The sequence below is a fragment of the Gorilla gorilla genome, chromosome 9, assembly GCF_029281585.2.
Source record: "Gorilla gorilla gorilla isolate KB3781 chromosome 9, NHGRI_mGorGor1-v2.1_pri, whole genome shotgun sequence".
NCBI classification, from domain to species: domain Eukaryota; kingdom Metazoa; phylum Chordata; class Mammalia; order Primates; family Hominidae; genus Gorilla; species Gorilla gorilla.
The window spans coordinates 63289338-63311103 of NC_073233.2; the positions used below are offsets into that span (position 1 = coordinate 63289338).

Sequence of the window (21766 nt, forward strand, 5' to 3'; positions counted from 1 at the left end):
CATAGAGTAAATGTTTACTAAATATTTGCTCTTATTAGTGGTGCTCACATAACAAAATAGAAGCAAGGACTAGCTCTGAATATAGATGTAAAAAAGGAAAAGTTTATTGAAAATGACATGACCAATGCAAAATTACAGAATGTTCAACTGTATTGTTGACAAATATTAAAATGAATATTTTGTAAACTCAAAAAAGTTATACTTTTCCTGACAAGTCACCTTAAATGTAAATAAAGTGTATAAGAACACATACTTTTCCCCAGAGAACATGATGAAAGCACTGCATGGGAATTGATAGAAATAATTTTCTTACATAGGAACCAGAACTAGAGTTTCCCTCTCAGATTATAGAGAATGGAAAAAGAAACTCAAATTGCATAAACAGCAGATTTCAGCCATAAAGAACTTTGTAATAAATAGGATTCAAGTTACATGTTCTGGTAACGTGGGTCTAAGAGGATGCTAACTGGTGAACTGATTACATGGGGGACATAAAAATAATTAACTGTAAGTAAGTAAGCAATGCCTTGGGAAGAAATAAAAGTGTAACTTTAGAATATAGCCTTTACCTAAAATTTTGCCTAGCATTTGAGCTTGAAAACCTTCAGAAATCACTTGGTTCTATTTGGACTATGATTTGGGTAGTTTTTGAAAACAAGGCAAGTACTCCTCTTGCCTTCAAACTTTTTTTAAGGGGTGGCCTCCCATCATTTATTTGATTTGGTGATATGACAGGTAATAGTTACTAACATGGTATGAGTTTTGTGTTTGTTTGTGCATAAATTGGGGAAAACAGGAGGTGAAATATCAGTAGCACTCAACATGCTGAAGATGTCAAGTCAGATGTTGCAAAGAAACAATTTAAATAGTTAAGGAATGACTAATTTCAATGAAGAGAGGATGGAATTGACTATAAAGGAAAAAGGAATAGATTCCGAATAAATTCAGAGCATATGTGAGTCAATTATTTTTTCTCTCTTAGCATTGCCCTCATAAACATGTGATATTTGTTGAAAATATATTTTTTACTCCTGTGTTAAGAAATCATATTAAGCAGTAGCTAATTTTTAAACAAGCTGTACTGCAAATTCTATAGACTAAGACATTTTTGGATTAAATGAACACTAAGTTTAAGGAGGACCTGGTTGTCCACTGGGGATGAGATGACATATTCTAGAAAAATAAGATAAATGTCAACAGATAATAGCGCCTACTTTCTTGGAGAACTGCATGTGAGAAAAGGGACATGCTGTTACAACTCTTGAGAGATAGCCTGAAAAACTTTGACAAAAAAGAAAGTAATTCTGAAAATGATATTGTGAGAAGAGTTCTTAGATAGAATTGAGGCTAGTGTCCTCATTTTGCAGAAAGGAAACATATGGGCCAAGAATATAAGGTCATAAATCTAAGTGGCAGTGTTAGGGTATACACTCAAATCACTTTTCCCCCAGCAATTTTTCTTACATGGACAATAGCTGAAAATGCAGTATTGCTATTCATGTTTGGGAGAACAAAATATATCTTGCTTCCTGCAGAAATATGTGAGCTGTACTTTTGTTGCTTTCTAGAGCTGGCTTATATAAGGATCCCGAACTGATTCAGTTTGTGTTTTTAATAAATACTTTGGCCTAATTTATAGTTCTATATTTCAACTTAGACATTTTCCATTTAAGTATGAGTGTCTAAAATGGAGCGATGACTGAAATTCAAGAAGTGTCCTACTTTGCCTGAGAAATTCAGACATGTATGCAAACTTCAGAGTTGGGACAGTCAGGATTAATGTTCAGTTTATCCCGTGTGAGTTTTCTCACTTTCACATGGACATATGGTGAGAGGGTTATAAATTCAGATTTTGGAGTCAGAAAACTCAGATTTTAAGCCTTAGTTTGCTATATACCATTTGTGTTACTATGTACAATTTCCTAAAGCTCTAGAATCCTAATGTAATTTTCATGTGTTTTACTTGTGATATATTAATATTAGCACAACGATATCATCCCTTGTACACTATTTTATTCTTTTAAATGTCCTTTCTCATCTATTATTAAGGTTGAGCTTCAGCATCAATCTCTAAGTACACAGAGGAAGACATATTTCCTTACATTTAAAGTGAAGATAAAGCATTTTAAAACAAGTTAATAAATTTGCAAGATTACATTTGAAGTTAGTGGCTGAATTAAGACAAGTAACGGGGATTGCCTCCAAATTATAAAGCATGATTAGATTTTTACTGGTAAATTAAAAAAAAAACACTAACATTGTAGTAGTTAAACATGGTGGTTCTATGTCTGTAAAAAAGTTGAACCCAGAAGAAAAATTGCCAGGTAGAGAATTTAGTCATCAGCTGTAGCTGACAAAACCAAGACAACAATTATAGGGATTCAAATTACGTTTTTAGTAAACTTACAGTAAATGAAGACAGAGTGATGCACTGGTTTTTTCTGAGAACATTCTGTGCCTTACTTTACTTAGAGGCTTAATTTTATGTAAGAGTCTTAATATGCTTGTTGGGGTTAAGAAGTGTATTTCAGGTGGGTTTTAAATAACATACATAAATTTGTGAAAATGGAAATGTATAAGAAGCAATTTTAAGAATAATTCAAACTAGTAGTGTATTCAATATTATAATTTTCTTCTTCAAATAAAATGAAATTGCCTTTCTTATTTATTGGCAAAGATTAGTGTGATTATGGAGAAGATCATAACCTTTTTCTCAAAAAAATGCCTTTAATCTAATTCTAGTTCTTGAAATTCCACTATGAAAATGAATGTCTTCTTGAAATTTCAATTTCTATTACAATGAAATTATTCATTGTATTGGTAACAATGTTAACTTGGTAACATGGAGAGATGAGGAAGAAATTTAATGGGCTTTGAGAAGTCAAGAATGAAATTAGGGCTGAAAATGTATATTATAAATGGACAGTCATTCTGAGGACATCTGGTAAGAATTAATTAAAATATTTTGATGTAATATTATTTTTAGAAAGCAATGAAACACATTGGATAATTCAGTGTCATCTTTGCAGCAACATCCAAGACTAACAACTTAAGATATGTTTGTTCACCACCTACAACGTTGGTTTTAGTTTATGCAATCAAATCCCATTTGTTGATATCAATATTGCTAATGCTTAGTGCTATGGTTAATTCAATGAATTTTCTACATTATTTTAAAAATAATATTTGTATGACTTGTTTCCTTAATAAATTTTGAATCCCAGAGAGTAAAAGCAGTATCCTTTGCAAGGAATTATTTTGTATTACAATATTGTATATTACATTAGACTTTGGAAATAAACATTCCCTATGATAGAATTTTAATATTGTTGATTGAACAATAGAATTCATACCTACTAGGGCAGGGATTGATCACAGTGTGCTAGAGAGCTAATGGAAATCATCTAGAATATATATATATATACATGGAGAGTCTTATTAGAAAGGCATTTTAATTGAATACCAGATAATTACTCTCTGAACCACTTGAATGAGGTAAATTAAATCTCGCTAGTTCCTCAAATAAAGTATGATCATTGTACTTCTTAACAAAGACTTGTAAGCTTATAAATTATGTCATTTCAGGTGACTTATATGTTCTATCTACACTGGACCATGGAAAAAAGCAATAATAGCACTTTGTTTATTCTCTTGGGGTTTTCCCAAAATAAGAACATTGAAGTCCTCTGCTTTGTATTATTTTTGTTTTGCTACATTGCTATTTGGATGGGAAACTTACTCATAATGATTTCTATCACGTGCACCCAGCTCATTCACCAACCCATGTACTTCTTCCTCAATTACCTCTCACTCTCCGACCTTTGCTACACATCCACAGTGACCCCCAAATTAATGGTTGACTTGCTGGCAGAAAGAAAGACCATTTCCTATAATAACTGTATGATACAACTCTTTACCACCCATTTTTTTGGAGGCATAGAGATCTTCATTCTCACAGGGATGGCCTATGACTGCTATGTGGCCATCTGCAAGCCCCTGCACTACACCATTATCATGAGCAGGCAAAGGTGTAACACAATCATCATAGTTTGTTGTACTGGGGGATTAATACATTCTGCCAGTCAGTTTCTTCTCACCATCTTTGTACCATTTTGTGGCCCAAATGAGATAGATCACTACTTCTGTGATGTGTATCCTTTGCTGAAATTGGCCTGTTCTAATATACACATGATAGGTCTCTTAGTCATTGCTAATTCAGGCTTAATTGCTTTGGTGACATTTGTTGTCTTGTTGTTGTCTTATGTTTTTATATTGTATACCATCAGAGCATACTCTGCAGAGAGCCGCAGCAAAGCTCTTGCCACTTGTAGTTCTCATGTAATGGTTGTGGTCCTGTTTTTTGCACCTGCATTGTTCATTTACATTAGACCGGTCACAACATTCTCAGAAGATAAAGTGTTTGCCCTTTTTTATACCATCATTGCTCCCATGTTCAACCCTCTCATCTACACGCTGAGAAACACAGAGATGAAGAATGCCATGTGGAAAGTGTGGTGTTGTCAAATACTCCTGAAAAGAAATTAACTTTTCTGAATTGTTTCTGCTTTTCATGCCGTGGTTCCCTGAGACCACACTGATGAATGAGAAAGATTCACTCTCATCTTGCTCTTGTCCTTAATGTTTGGAGAGAAAAGTGGGCAAACAGGAAGCATATCCCTTCTGTGGTTTTATACTTCTACATTGGCATCTCTTTAACAAATTGAACGTTATTCTTATCCATACTCTCCTCCGCCTTTCTTAATCATTACGATTGTGCTTATGTGACATGAAATAACCAGAAAATTTCTCAAAAATAAAGGATTACATGGCGTTGTGTTGAAAAAGTAAAACGGATTATGTGTTTTTTGTGCCTTAAACTTCTGAGAAGATCAATGAAATATTACTCTCAGCTTTTACATTTTTACTCAAGTCTAAACACAAAAAATGCATGTATTGCCTGTGTACAGCTCACGAATTTTTGCAAACTGAGCATGATTGTGAAATCAGCAACTGAATTAAGAGACAGAAATTATCAGCACATCAGAGGTCCTCCTTATTCCTCTTTATGATTAATACCTCCCAAAGATAACCACAATATTTATTCCTAAAATAAATAGTTTTCGGCTGGGCACGGTGCCTCATGCCTGTAATCCCAGCACTCTGGGAGGCTGAGGCGGGTGGATCATGAGGTCAGGAATTCGAGACCAGCCTGGCCAAGATGGTGAAACCCAGTCACTACTAAAAATACAAAAATTAGCTGGGCTCAGAGGGGAGCACCTGTAATCCCAGCTACTCGGGAGGCTGAGGCAGGAGAATCGCTTGAACTCAGAAAGCGGAGGTTGCAGTGAGCCGAGATCATGCCACGGCACTCTAGCCTGGGTGACAGAACAAGATTCCATCTCAAATAATAATAACAATAATAATAATAATGTTTTTATCTGTTCTTGTACTTTGAAGAGTAAGAGTGATTGAGATTTTGCTGCTGAGTGTGTGTCTTCTCAGTATTTCATTTGTGAGTCACTTCTCATGTTGGTAAGTTTTCTGACTGTTTTCATTGATGTATACGGTATCTTATCATATGAATATATAACGATTGATTTATCCATTCACTTGCTGCCAGACATTTGGGTGGTTTCCCATTTAGGGTTACTATGTATAGTGCGGCTTTGAACATTTTGAAACATGTCTTTTTTGGTGACTGTAAGTCTTTTATTATTTCATTATACTTTATAATGTAATTAAAACAATTTTAAGATAGTAGTACTATATTTGTATTAATATTCTTTCATAATATATTACCGATATAAAATGAAAGATATTTATTGAAAAAATAATTATCCATAGAAAAACACTAAGTGAAATAAAACATTTAGAAATAAGTAAGTGGAACCTCTTGCACTTCTAGGATCCACACAATGGGGTATGGGATAAGCTGATTAATGCAAAATTGTCTGTCAATCATAGGGAAAAAGGAAGAAAGCTCTTAGAATGGTAATTTACACAATGAAGCTTAGAAAAACTTCCAGAAATGCAGCATTAGATTATGATAGCAAGATTAAGACACAGGTATCACCACTGAAAAATGTTATCAAATAGAATATTCATTGTAGCATACGAAGTCACTTGCCATATTAAATGGAACTGGGAAAATTCTGTATTTAGCTTCTAAGAAGGAATAAAAAATATACTTCACTGTACTCCCAATAAGGGCAGTGATGCCAAATGAAGAAGGCATGCTATGAGTTTATACTAATACTGGATTGTCACACACACACTCAAACACACATATGTGTGTGCAGGCACATAATGCACAAAATAAAGTCTTTTCAGGAATTTATACTTAAGGCATAGTTGAAATAAATCTGCTCAAAAGCAAATGATCACACAATAAAAATGACTGAATATAGGAGGACATTAGGTTGGAAACAGCTACGTCAGAGCACAGCATACAAAGACGGTTTACTGTAATTAATGGAAACAAAATATAAATCTTTATTGTATAAAATAGAAAATGATTTTAAAGTCAAATTACAACATTGGTTTAAAAATTTTCTGGGCTGTTAGAAAACAAACAAAATAACTTCAAGAAATAAATAAAATGTTATTTTTATTAGAAACTCAGTGGATAAAACATAGTAGTGTATCCTAATTAATCAGTGAATTCCAGATATCAATAAAATTACTCAGAACAAAGAAGAGAGAGACAAAGATGTGGAAAAAGTTAAAGGGATATTAAGAGACCTTAGAAATGGAATAAATGGGGGCAACATATATCTACCAAACTTCAGGATTTATAAAATAGTGAGAAAATACAATTAAAGAGATAATAATTGACAGTTTCTAGAACTATGAGAAATATTTAGAAAAAAAATTACAACAAAGTGAAAGAGTTGCTCTCAAAAAGAGCCCTATAAAATATTACTTCTAATTAATAATAATTTAAAACACAGGGTAGAATGCAGTGACTCACACCTGTAATCCCAGCACTTTGGGAGGCCGAGGCGAACAGATCACCTGCGATCGGGAATTTGAGACCAACCTGACCAACATGGAGATACCCTGTCTCTACTAAAAATGCAAAATTCGCTGGTGTGGTGGCACATGCCTGTAATCCTAGCTACTCAGGAAGCTGAGGCAGGAGAATCGCTTGAACCTGGGAGGTGGAGTTTGCAGTGAGCAGAGATCACGCCATTGCACTCCAGTCTGGGCAACAAGAGCGAAACTCCGTCTCAAAAATACATAAATAAATAAAAATTAAAACACAGAAAGACTAGAAGTCAGAAGAAAATAAAATTACATTTTAAAAGTGCCAAATATAAAATATTATCCTTGAAGTCTATATTTTTTCAAGAAAAGTGAAGTGGTGAGTCTTCAGTAGAATAAAACAAAATAAACCGCAATTTAAAAATGGCCAAGAGTTCACTATACAGACACACTCACTTAAAGTAGTTGTAAATATTAATTTTTATTAAGAGGAAAGATGATGTTCCAAGAAGGAAAATTTAAAATCCAGGAAGGAATAATGAATCAGGAAAATACTAACCTTATTTGTAAACTGAAATATTGTGTTAAAAATATTAATCATGTCTAATATATAAGATGAAAAATAGAGGAGAGAACAAAAAACTTAGACCACAACATCGTGGAAGTTGAAAAGAAGTATTGTTTGGTAGGAAATAAAAGACACTGATTAAATTCAGACTTGGTAATATTAATGTACAGATGATTTTTTGAGTAATTACTAAAATAGCAGGAGTGGGAGAGAAAAAGAGACAAAGAAATGTATTATTATTATTTTTTGAGACAGAGTCTCCCTCTATCACCAGGCTGGAGTGCAGTGGCACGATCTTGGCACACTGCAACCTCCGCCTCCAGGGTTCAAGCGATTCTCCTGCCTCAGCCTCCTGAGTAGCTGGGACTACAGGTGCATACCACCACGCCCAGCTAATTTTTGTACTTTTAGTAGAGACAGGGTTTCACCATATTGGCCAAGTTGGTTTTGAACTCCTGGCCTTGTGATCTGCCCGCCTCGGCCTCCCAAAATCCTGGGATTACATGCATGACCCACTGCACCCAGCCAGGAATGTATTTTTAAAAAGGAACAATACCATTCCAAATAAAAGGCAAGAAAATGGGAAAGAAACAGAAAAATTGGGCAAAAGCAAAAATAAAAGCAAAAAAAATCATAGAAGCCAATTAAAATATATAAGTAAAACGAAATTAACACAATGTAGTAAATTCTTCAGCAGGATAATGAAAATTATCATAATGGTTTAAAATACAGTTTGTCAAACGTGCTTTCACAAAAGATGTACCTAAACCATCGATTACACATACACATGAAAGTGAAACTGAAGGCATGAAAAGGATAAAGCAGGCAAATATGTTAGCATTTGAAGCAATATTGATTATTGTGTCTTAAATAATTAAATATTAATTGAATTTGCAAGATAGAAACATTTACAAATTCTAACTTTGCATGGATGGAGAAGGATAGAGAGAATTTGATCCAAAACCATAAGCAGCATTAATAGACATATATAGAACAGTATAGTCAACAACTAAATTAAAGGGATTTATCATATTTTGTAGTTAATTCTTCCACAGAATAATTAATTATAATTAACCTGCCACAAATTAACTCTTCATCAGCATTGAATAATCCACACCACAATCTAGATCTAGGTTTTAAACCCTTTACAAAAATTATCTTAAAATAGATCACAGGCCTAAACGTAAAATATAAAACTATAAAATTCTTACAAGGTAACGTTACAGAAAATCTAGATGACCATGAGTTTGGTGATGACTTTTTAGATATAACCTCAGAAGTATCATCCTTGAAAGAAAGAGTTGATGATCTAGATTTCGTAAAATAAACATTTCTTTGCTGTGACAGGTAATATCAAAAGAATGAAAAGACAAGCCACAAACTTGAAGAAAAACTGGCAAAAAACATCTGATAAAAGACTGTTATCCAAAATATACAAAGAAATCTTAAAGCAAACAATAAGAAAACAAACAACGTGGAATCAACCTAAATGCCCATCAATGATAGATTGGATAAATAAAATGTGATTTTATATATATATGTATACATATATACATATGATTTTACATATATACATATATATATACATGTGATTTTATATATATATATGTATACATATATATACACCCTGAAATACTATGCAGCCATATAAAAGAATGAAATTATGTCTTTGTCTTTTGCAGGAACATGGATGGAGCTGGATGCCATTATCCTTAGCAAACTAATATTGCATGTTCTCACTTATAACTGGGAGCTAAATGATGAGATCACATGGACACACAGAGGGAAACAACACATACTGGGGCCTTTTGGAGAGTAGAGTGTGGGAGGTGGGAGAGGAGCAGAAAACATAACTGTTGGGTACTAGGCTTAGTACATGGATGACAAAATAATCTGTGGAGCAAATCTCCATGACAAGAGTATACCTATATAAAAATAATAAAGAGAAAAATAGAAAGAAAAGAACCAGACTAAAGAAATAGGCTGAAGTCTTTAACAGACATCTCACCAAAGAGGAGATACAGATGACATGGAAGCCTATGGAAAGATACGACATATCGCAGGTCACCAGAAGAATATGAATTAAAGCAACAATGATATACCACTGCATATCTATTAAAATGACCAAATCCATAATACTGGCAATGCCAAATGCTGGCGAGTGTGTAGAGCAAAGGGAACACTCATTCATTGTTGTTGGGAATGAAAAATGGCACAGCCACCATAGACGAGAGTTTAGCAGTTTCTCAAGTACTAAACATACTTTTACCATAAGATACAGCAATTATACCACTTGGTATTTACCCAAAGAAGTGAAAAACTTATGTCCATGCAAAACCCTGGCATTCAGGTGTTTATGTTAGGTTTCTCTGCGTCACCAAACTTGGAAGCAACCAAGATGTCTTTCAGTAGGTCTATGCATAAATAAACTGTGGTATATTCAGACAATTAAATATCGTTCAGCACTAAAAAGAAAGAAGCTATTAACCCATGAAAAGACATGGAGGAGACTTAAATGCATATTATTAAGTGAAATAAGCCAATCTGAAAATACTAATAATGTATGACTACAACTATATGACATTTTGGAAAAGGTAAAGTTATCGAGATAGTAAAACTGTGTTGGGGTTTGGGAAGGATAAATAGGTGGGGTGCAGGTAATTTTAGGGAAATGAAACTACTCTGTATGATATAAGAGTGCAGAAATGTCTTTATACATAGTCCAAACCCACAGAATATACAATACCAAGAATGAATCCAAGCGAATCTCATTATAAAACCCTGTTGTATAACAAGAATAAACCCTATGGACTTTCAATTATAGTGATGTATCCATGTAGATTCACCAGTTGTAAAGAATGAAACGCTCTGGTTGGACAATGTTAATAATAAACGAAGTTATGCATGAGTAGGGCAAGAGGCTATATAGGAAGCCTTCTATATATGCCTTCTGTTCAATTTTGCTGCGTGAGAAACTAAAAGTGCCCTAAAGATAGTGTATTTTTTAAAAAAGACAGAAAAGAGGATAGAATTTTATACTACACAAAAACATTTCTTGATTAGGTCAAAGTAATAAAGAACATTGGGAAGAAAGTTATAGAGGAGACAAAGTAAACTGCAGCAATAGAAACTTAAATTCAAAAATGTTAATAACGTTAAATATAATTATACTGCATTTAAAAGACAAAAGTTGTTAGAGTAAACGTTATAGGATGTTTTTCAGCAAACACTCTTCTGCAAAGGAAAATAATGGACTAATGATACACAAAACAACATGATAAATCTCAAAACAGTCTAGACACAAATGAATAAATGCTTCAATCAGTCATAATAAGTTTACAATTGGAAAAACTAAAATTGAATCATAAAAACCAGAAAAGTAGTTGTATCTGGGGGAATGAACTGAAAAGGTGCATGACAAAACTTCTGAGTTGTTGAGTTTTCTACATCTTGAATTTATTAGTGGTTACATGAATATATACATGTGTCAAAAATCATCAAAGCATATACTTCAAAACATTGCACTTCATTGTATGTAAATTTAATCTAGAGAAAACAATGTATTACAAAAAAGCGTTCATATCTATTGGTCTCAAGAAAAATATGGCTTTCAAATCCCACTTATAAGTGAGAACATGCCTTATTTGGTTTTCTGTTCCTGTGTTAGTTTGCTAAGGATGATGGCCTTCAGCTCCATCCATGCCCCATCAAAGAACATGATCTCATTCTTTTTTATGGCTGCAGAGTATTCCATTGTGTATATGTATCACATTTTTTTATCCAGTCTATCATTGATGGATATTTTGGTTGATTCCATGTCTTTGTTATTGTGAATAGTGTTTCAATGAACATATGTGTGCATGTGTCTTTATAATAGAATGATTTATATTCCTCCAGGTAGATACCCAGTAATGGGATTGTTGGATGGAATGGGATTTCTGCCTTTAGATCTCTGAGGACTCACCACATTGTCCTCCACAACAGTTGAACTAATTTACACTCCCATCAATGGGAATATCTTTAAGAATGCTACGGCAAGTGAAAGAAGCAAGTTACAAAAAACTACATATTGTATTATTATTTTTATGTAAAAAAAAGTCCAGAGATGCCAATCTGTAGTAATAGAAAGTAGATTAGTGTTTGCCTAGAGCTGGTGGTGGTGGTGTGAGAGAGGAATGAGGAGTGATTGCTAATGAGAATGGGGTTTCTTTTTGAGGGGACAAAGATGTTGTAAACTTAGATTGTGTTGATGGTTGCCCAACCCTGTTTATGAAACATCAATTAAACCGTACACTTTAAATTGATGAACTACATAGTATATGAATCATATCTCAATAAAGCTATTATAATAAATGAATGTTAAATCTATTGACCGTTGCTGTGTATGTACTATTCTTATATCTTTTATTAATTTACTATCATTCTCCTATCACATGACATGTAGCTGTCTTTTTTTAATCCAAGAGATAATTCTCATCAGATATCCTTCCTTTGCACACATTTCTGTTATAAAATATGGACATTAAAATTCCATTATTTATATATTATATTTAGCATTTGTCCCAAAACATATTTTTAAACATCTCCTAGATCTCAAAGTACATTTTGCAAAGTAGGAATAGAAGATATACTGACTCGCCCCACCACTCATCCAAATAACTGAGCAGCAGAATAGGGATCTCCAAAGATGTTCACATCTTAGTCCTCAGAACTTATCAATATATTTTGTTACATGATAAGGTGATTAAGATTGTAGATAAAAATTAAGTTTGCTAATCAGTTGACCTTAAAACAAAGATGTTATCCTGCACTATCCATGTGGGCTCAACATATTCACAAGGTTTATTTAAAATGGGAAAGTGAAGCAGAATAAGTTAAATTTGAAGACGCTACACTGCCTGCTTTGGAGATGAAGGAAAGGGGCCATAAGGAAGCTGGTAGATTCTAGAAGCTGGAACAGAATGAGTTTTCCCCTACAGACTTCAGAAGGATTCACATCCTTTCCATTGCCTTGATTTTAGCCCAGTGAGCCTCATTTTGGACTTCTCACCTGCAGAACTGTGAAATACTGACTTTGTATTGATTTAAGCCACTAAGTTTGTGGTAATTCGTTGCAGCAGCAGCAGGAAACTAACACACTAGCTTAATCATGATGAATGTTTCCACAAACCTGGGCGTAATTGCTCTTTTACTTCCTGCTCTTTATTTTTCACTCATTTCTTCTGCTAACTCCAGATAGTGAAAATATAACTAGGATCTCTTGGACATTTTGGATGTTGTTTGAAATAAAGAAAAAGGTAAGATAAGGTAAGAAGAGTAAAGTAAAAAAGTCAACCATGGGGAAAGAAACTAATAGAAATAGGAAGAGAAAAAGCAAGATTATTGTTAGTTTTCGTGAGTCAACCTTAAGGATTTATAACATAAAAGTAAATGAATTAAATTCAACACCATACTTATTCCAAGCATAGGCCAAACATGAACCTTATCCCACCTATTTCTCCATAAATCAGCATAGAATCAATTAAGAAGAAAAGCAATGTTCCCAAATAGCACAATCGAATATACTATTTTCTATTACAATATAGCTTTCAAGAAAGAACAATTACAATTCAATAAATAACATAAAACGGATATCTCAATATGTTATATCAAATATGGACTATTTAATGCATATAGTAAAGCATATTAATTCAAAAACAAGGTTTAGAATGATAAAATTATTACTTCTCTTGGCTGAATTGCTTTGGATTAGGGCTATAGTCGTTAATATGAGAATTGATCGTTTTTTGTATTTAGCAACAATTTTTAAAATTTAATTTTAAAAAATTGAACAGACACTAGAATTAAAGTTCATTGGTAGGGCTGCAATTTGGTTTTGACTATGGAGGAAGACTTTGGGGAAAAGCTGTCTCCAAGGTCATTTATCATTTTGCATCTTCCTCTTTAAGTAGACCTGTAAGAACAGAGAAAAGAGCATTTATTGTCAAAGACCCTGTGAAATGGCAGGTATCATTAGGTGAGAAAACCAGGAACAACAAAGACTCATTTCTACCAGCCTTTCAGTTTGGGGGGTCAGGTATTTTCTGGTACTAGTTATTCACAAAGGAATTCCCCAGGCATCACTGTTACTTTACTTTGAGCAGCTGCACCCAAATTAACTCAAGAAGAGATAGAAAAATAAAGTGAACTCAAGCTCTGGAAAATACTGGTGAGATTTTTTTTCTTTTAAAACGAATACAGAATATTTGTGGAAAAAGATAATTAAATTGTTAGATTTTGAAAATTTGTAAAATAATGGAAAAATATTGTTCTCTGAAATACAGAGGGAATGAAATTATTAAAATCATGATAGTAAGATAGTAACATGTACCTAAACATGACTGTGAGGAAGGGTAGGATGGACACAAATAAGAAAATGTCAATAATTTCAAAGGAAAGTGAGTCATTATGCCCAACATGTCCAGATAAAGGAGGAAGGCATCCTTGTGATGGATATTGGCTTAAGGAGAGAAACAGCAAGATGTTACTGCATCACTTGGAGTCAAGAGAGGCCATGATTCAGAAGGTTAACAGCCTTTACTAGGATGCACATTCTGATAAATGGAACTTTAGATCTCAATCCTGCAATTAAGATAAATGAATACCTGAATAAAATAGATTGGTGAATGAAAAAGAAATTCCTCTAGAACCTTGTGATATGGACGGTAGGGGAAAAAATCCTCAGGCTTGTGTGCAAAAGCCCAGTTTCTTCTAGATGAGAGCAAAGCAACATAAATAATTGTTTCCCAAAACTGCTATGTTGTGAGCTTCCTTAAGTTGAGGGGCTCTCTTAGTGGAGGATAGTATTTTTCTTTTAATTCAGCAGGACAACTGAAGAGGAATGAGCATGTAAAAGCAGGGGATGTGCTTGAGACTGTATCTAAATCATATTACTATTACTCTTACAATCATTATTTTGTAATGCACAAGAGATAGCACACCTTTAATGACTATTGTGCCAACTCTAACATGAATACCTGAAGAAACACAATCCTATAGATTCCCAAAACCTGGAAGTATTAGGCACGACTTCACTGCATAAGGATAGCTGAGAGCACAGAGTTTAGTAGGAGTTGTCAGCATTCAGCTGGATGGATCTTGAGAGGATCTACAGGTCTCTGCTAGACCACCTGTAATTGGAGGGATCATTTACACCTGCGGTTGATTAGAGAAAGAATCCTAAAAGCTCCTTTAATCAAAACTATTACAAATACCCTTTTCCATCCATGTACCAATGACCCCATTGTAGTGCCTGAAATTTCACCAATGAATATTCATCCATTTAGATAAATGTCATTTTCCTAAACCCATTAAAATTGTCATTCAGTGATGATCTCTTCCAGAAATATAAATCGACCAAATTGGGAGAATGAATATGGCCAGAATAAAACTTGAAAGATTAGAAAGATGTATGAAGCAATGTTGACATTAAGGGACAGTCTTCTCTTTTTTACACCATTTTCTTCATTTCAGTTAATAGACAAATGTTTAAAAATACAAAGCAAAGTCAGTCCTGGAAAATCCTAAAGTATTCTGAGTTTGCACATGGAGAAATTACATAAGACTTCACTCCCTCCTCTCCTTTCAAATCAAACAGGTCTTGCTTTGTCTCTAGAAGTTTCTTTTATTGCTTTACCTTATTTCTGCCTTCCTATCAGGGTTTTATGAATATTTCATACTGACAGAAGTGATTTAAGTTCACGGCTGAAATAACTATTAATGCGATATGTAACAGTGAAATTGAAACTGTCATTTCACAAATGGGATGAGAGAATTTCTGTTAAGTTAAATAATTTACCTTGGGGGTTACAGTAGTATCATTTTAGAATCAAGTTTGTGTAATTTTGCTCCTCTTTCTATTACATCACACTACATCTTGACTATCAGGGCTCGAGACAACACTGGTGGAGGTGCATACATCATGTGCACAAAGATAGAGTTTCATGAGAAGAACTTGCAAAGCGCAAGAGTGGTTAAACTTGCAGAGAAATTGCAGAGTTTGTGAGTGGATGTGATAATCAGGCCTGGCAGTATTCAAAAGGTGAAATGTGGGCGTATGTTTTCACTTATGGGTCGAAAATAAAGCAATCATTTCCAGACATTTGCCAGTAGATAACATAGATGTTACCATATCCCAAAATACAGAAGTTGTTTCAAAACTCAGTGTCTTATACAAAATAAAAACTAAATAAAGTTTAGAAACAGCTAAATAAACATTAATAAAAAGTGAGAGAAGAGAGGCGTATGGTAACATATATATGAGATTGAGGGGATTTACTTTATCTCTCTGGATTTTGCTTTCTCACCTGAAGTGAATGAATGTGATCTTATCTTGAGGTAAGATGATCAAAATAGATGCACTTCAATTTCTTCAAGTATGCATGCCAATCAGCATTTTTTCCTCTTTTGATCTACTGTGATTTTCCATTGGTTCTGTGTTAGAAATAAAATACAGTCTTTTTTATGTTTTCTTTTTTTCAGGTAATTTAATTGTCTCCTAAGAACTTGACCCATTCCATGGAAAAAATAAACAACGTAACTGAATTCATTTTCTGGGGTCTTTCTCAGAGCCCAGAGATTGAGAAAGTTTGTTTTGTGGTGTTTTCTTTCTTCTACATAATCATTCTTCTGGGAAATCTCCTCATAATGCTGACAGTTTGCCTGAGCAACCTGTTTAAGTCACCCATGTATTTCTTTCTCAGCTTCTTGTCTTTTGTGGACATTTGTTACTCTTCAGTCACAGCTCCCAAGATGATTGTTGACCTGTTAGCAAAGGACAAAACCATCTCCTATGTGGGGTGCATGTTGCAACTGTTTGGAGTACATTTCTTTGGTTGCACTGAGATCTTCATCCTCACTGTAATGGCCTATGATCGTTATGTGGCTATCTGTAAACCCCTACATTATATGACCATCATGAACCGGGAGACATGCAATAAAATGTTATTAGGGACATGGGTAGGTGGGTTCTTACACTCCATTATCCAAGTGGCTCTAACAGTCCAACTACCCTTTTGTGGACCCAATGAGATAGATCACTACTTTTGTGATGTTCACCCTGTGTTGAAACTTGCCTGCACAGAAACATACATTGTTGGTGTTGTTGTGACAGCCAACAGTGGTACCATTGCTCTGGGGAGTTTTGTTATCTTGCTAATCTCCTACAGCATCATCCTAGTTTCCCTGAGAAAGCAGTCAGCAGAAGGCAGGCGCAAAGCCCTCTCCACCTGTGGCTCCCACATTGCCGTGGTCATTATCTTTTTCGGCCCCTGTACTTTTATGTACATGCGCCCTGATACTACCTTTTCAGAGGATAAGATGGTGGCTGTATTTTACACCATTATCACTCCCATGTTAAATCCTCTGATTTATACACTGAGAAATGCAGAAGTAAAGAACGCAATGAAGAAACTGTGGGGCAGACATGTTTTCTTGGAGGCTAAAGGGAAATAGTTGGACTTAATAATTTAAGCTAGATGACCTTAAAATTTCTCAGCCTTGGTTAACTCATTTGTGCAATCAAGACAATAACAACCTCATGGGATTTGGAGTGGAAAAATGAGACAATAACACATTCAAAAGAGTAAGGTATTATTTTTCATTATTATAGTATTTTTTATACTATTTCATATTTAGATAACTTCCTGAAATATCTATGACACAGAAATATTATTAAACTTAGAATCACAAAAGTGCAGAAGAGCAATTCCTCTTGGCTTTCCTTTGAGGACAGATTTCTATTACCCTACCTTGCTATTCACTGGTTTTAGCATCATCCCTGAAAGCAGAAACTCACCATATGTATAAAGTGGAGGAAATAAATTTTAAAAAATTTAGAATTTCCAAAAGTGTGGGAAGTCTTTTCATATTTTGGGGCTTAAATTGTGAGGTTTCGGGCAGTACAGTATCACTCATATATTTCCTTCTAAAAAAACAACTCTCTACCCTGCTGCTTAGGCTATGTATAGAGTAGTGGGGAATTGATAAGGTTGTAATGTGTGCTGACTGCTGACATCCTGGGAGCAGCAAGAGGAAAGGGCCTCATAGTTCACACTGTAGATTTCACTTATCCTTGCACATGCGTGTTTCATCACTGTCCTCCACATTAATACTGGGAATTATTTAGCTCAGTCTTTCAAAAGAATAAACCTCCAATCTTTTGTGAAGTAATATAGAGGAATTCTTACCTGTCTGTGTAGAAAATGGCCTGTGGAAATAAAATAATTTTCATGTAATACAATGTATGTTTCACTCCTACATTCTGTAGAATCATATGCTACAAGCATTTAGCATCTCAGGAGTTTTGCAGGTGAACTAACTTGCTAGTTTTCTCTGTCCTTGCTCAGATGGCTATAACTTCCCCCACAATACTAAGTTAACTACTTAGTAACACTGTTCTCTATTTCTCAAAAAATGTGTGAAAATCTTTCACCAGCTGGTATTTCCTGTCTGCTTTTTTGTCATTGTGGATTAACATATAATTTCTATTTTGCTCGTATTTTAGCAACAATTCAGATGGCAGAGGAAATACATTTTTGTGGATACTTTACTATGTTTCACAGAGATTCTATTTTTTAAAGTATGCATTTATTAGCTTTTGTCATAATACAATGACAAAAGAAGAGAAGAAAAGAATAAAATCAAAAGTTACATAATATTACCATACAGATGTCTTATTTACATGAAAATATAAAGGAACACATGCATATTGAACTGTCCAAAAACTCAAACAGTTCAATAATGTAAAAAATGAAAGAAAAACATAATAATCACTTTCCTATCTTTTCTTACAAACACACCATTGTTCTCAGTTTCTTATGATTCCTTCCATTAAAAATAATCCTATACCTATATTCACTTATAATTTCTATTTTATTTTATGTTTGTAGTCACACAAAGGAATAGTATAAACATTGACACATAACTTTTTCCTTTAGAGAATAATATACTCTGACCATCTCTTCACGACAGCACTTACAAATGAAACCCCAGGGTCTAGTCAGATTGGACGTGGATGCTCTCACCATGGCAGTTACACTAGAGACCATGCCAGAAAACAGTCCTCTCCCAGGGAAGGTCAAAGCAGCCGGCAGTGTGAGAGGGTGTTCGCAATTCATTGAGCATGTGGCCAGAGACTGGGAGGTAGTAACTGAGAATGTCCTTAGGATTGCGACCAGTCCTGTTTTCCAAACTAGACCTAAAGAAAAACACAACTGAGATAACTTCCTTAGTGTTGCAACAATTCCCAGAACCATAGCTGATAGAGAACATCTTCCTCTTCCAGTACCCATTTTCTCACCCTTGATTTCTTTCACCCTTGGCCAGAATTTCAGTTAGTTTGGGTTGTCTGCCTTGTGGGGTGACTGAAAGCTTTATCTATAAGAGTTTGATCCCTAGTTGCCTTGTTCTTATTTACTGTAGTTGCTGCAATTGTCCAGTTACAGATATCCCTGGTGTGCAAGTGCTAAGAGAGATTCCACTACATTCTCTGCATTCTGGATATAATCATCTCTGTCCTAATCCATTATAACAACACTAGCTACTCATAAAAACCAGAATCAAGTACCCTAGTAAAAATAGTAACTGTTTTTTTTTTTTTTTTTGCGTGCCGGTCCATTTGTATAAGGAGCACAAAATAGTGTTCCTGCTGTGTTCCTGGAAAATATCTTCTTCTCTCTAGAAACCGGGACTTCTGTCCTCATGAATCCGAAGACTAAGAAAGTGAGTTTCTGGGAGTGTAAAAAATAGAAAACACTCATTTTCACCCTTTGGATCTCAGAATGATGTGTGGCAGGCAAATGGGGACTCCACACCGCATATCAGGCATCGGTTCAGCATTCAATGCATAGGCGGAATCTTGAAGACAGCATCCTGTCTCCTCCAGCGCTGACTTCTAGCTAGTCCCTTGATTGAGCTCTTAACAATCCTTTCCCCTCTTTAAAGAAGCTAGAAGCTTACGGGTGATGGGCTATATGGTAAGATCAGTGAATTCTGAGATCATGAGAACATTTTATATCTCCTTTGCCCTAAAAGGTCCTAGGCAATCTTTAAGGGATGTTATATCAATGTATCAATCTGTCTGCAAGTTGTCAAATGTTGGTGTAGATGAAGGCCCTATGGAGATGGGAGGCAAATCTATGTCTACAGTGTCTATTGTTTCTGATTAGGAGCAATTGCTTTCACTTTCAGGGTGGAAGAGGTTTTGTATAATTAACCCGCTATCAGTCACATAAATATTTTCCCAGAGATAGGCATCACATTGAGTGCTCAGGCATGGATTCTGCTACTGGCATATTGGACACTCAGAGGGGGCAGACGGCAGATCAGCATTTATGGTAGGGAGCTCGTGTCTCTGAGCCCAAGCATAAAACATCCTTGCCAGTGTAGACACTCAGTCCATGTGCTTATTGTGCCATCACTGGAATATCCTTAGGCTGGATCATGTCAGAGCACAGTCCATCCTCATCATGTAGATAGTTAAAGCCTGTTCTCTTGTACATGGTTTCAAGTTAGTTCCAACTTCAATAGGTCTATTCACATAACTCTTTTCCAGATCACTTGGTCCAGTCTTCTGACCTTCCAGACACTTGATCAACAAACTAGGCATTTTCCACTGCTTCAAGTCAATGTGTATTTATTACCCAGGACTCTTCCCCTTCTATACAAAGTTGAAACCAAGAATATTATTCAGGGTTTTGTCCACTAGCAGAAATTCTCTAGGCTACGTACCTTTGAGGCCACCATTTAGGGCTGGGATGTCATTTTAGGTTAATATCAATGTATTGTGGTGACTTGTTTGTGAACCTGAACAGAATCCTTTCCTCCTCTGTCAGATCATCTCAGAGCATTCCCTGTGAGGCCATATGTGTGACTTGAGGAAGAGGCATTGATTTAACAGAGATGAGTCATATGAGAGTCAGAACTATCCATTTGTTCCTGAACCACTCTTTTCTTCTGATCTGCTCAGGCCAAGCTTTTACCAGTTCAGGCTTGTATTTGTTGAATTCAGATTGTTTTATTCCAAGTATTATATTTTATTCTATTTATTTCATATATTAACATAAAACCTTGAAAAAATTTGATTATTCATTTTTTCCCATTCTTTTCTCTAAATTGGTGTCAAGATTATCCTTTTGAAAGCAGCCTTCCCATAGAATATAGGAAAAAATTTTTTCCTGCTTGTCAGAGGGAATATTTCAAGACATGATAAAAGGTATTAGCATCCTAGACAATAGTATTCCCTAAAGTTTCCCTTATTTTGCATATTGAAAACAATTCCAATGTTGTAATAAATTTAACTTTTGGTTTGTCTATTTAGCCTACAAGAACAGTAAGTTAATCTTCCTCATACTCAGTAATTAGATACAAATGAGGATGTGGAGGTGCCTCAAGGACACCAAAGATATGAGGGAAAAAGAGGAAAAATACAAATGGATGGTGGAGAGGGTGATAGAAAACAGAAAGGCATTGGTTAAAGAAGCTGTGGATCACCAAGAAATACTTCTACTCCCACCAGTGATTTAAAGTTGCCCCTCCCTGCATTGGGGAACGAATTTTTCTAGCTTCTGTAACACACTTATAATTTATTTGCAAGTAGTATGCAGGAAAGGAAGTGTGATGTCTCAAAACAAGAGGTTCTAGTCTGTGGGATATAGACATCTCCCTCTGAGTACCCTCATATTTATAGCAAGTGGTCTGAGAATTAATATGTATACCAAGAACTTAATCTCACTTTTTTCAACTTCATTTCTATTTGTTTTATTAACTCAAGTTAGTAAAATAACACTTATTAAAACACATTTTATTAATATAATTTTATTCTACCAAATATGTATTGAATGCTTTTTATATACTAGGCTCTGTTTATCATTTTATAAAAGTCTGATCTTTTAATCCATATAAATATTCCATGAAGTAGGTAATAAAACTGAAAGAAAACTGAAACTCACAGAACTTAAGCAGCTTGCCCAGATTGACACTTATCTACCCTAAGAAAATGTTGAAAATGACAATTAATGGCCGGCATTAAATAATCAATTGCTATATAAGTAAATTAATAAATAAGACAAATGAAAACACAGTGGAAGAGAGCTTGGGTAATAGTTTATAACTAACTTTTCTGTAAAATTACCTATGCGATGGTTAAGGATATAAATAAAATATTCTTTCTGAACT

At 34.7% G+C, this 21766-nt stretch overlaps 2 protein-coding genes across 2 annotated transcripts; both read left to right on the top strand.

Moving 5' to 3' along the window:
- Positions 1 to 3615: 3615 nt before the first annotated feature.
- Positions 3616 to 4545, top strand: OR4P4 (olfactory receptor family 4 subfamily P member 4). The gene has a single exon (XM_019036262.2). It carries the CDS (start codon positions 3616 to 3618, stop codon positions 4543 to 4545), a length of 930 nt encoding a protein of 309 aa, XP_018891807.2.
- An 8991-nt stretch (positions 4546 to 13536) lies between these two features.
- Positions 13537 to 18060, top strand: OR4S2 (olfactory receptor family 4 subfamily S member 2). The gene is made up of 2 exons (XM_004051099.3): positions 13537 to 13760; positions 16073 to 18060. The coding sequence occupies exon 2, from the start codon at positions 16109 to 16111 to the stop codon at positions 17042 to 17044; it is 936 nt and encodes a 311-aa protein (XP_004051147.3). The 5' UTR covers positions 13537 to 13760; positions 16073 to 16108; the 3' UTR covers positions 17045 to 18060.
- Positions 18061 to 21766: the final 3706 nt, after the last annotated feature.

Coding starts and splice junctions, on each gene's coding strand:
- OR4P4 (XM_019036262.2), top strand. CDS start 3,616: ATGGAAAAAAGCAATAATAGCACTTTGTTTATTCTCTTGGGGTTTTCC.
- OR4S2 (XM_004051099.3), top strand. CDS start 16,109: ATGGAAAAAATAAACAACGTAACTGAATTCATTTTCTGGGGTCTTTCT.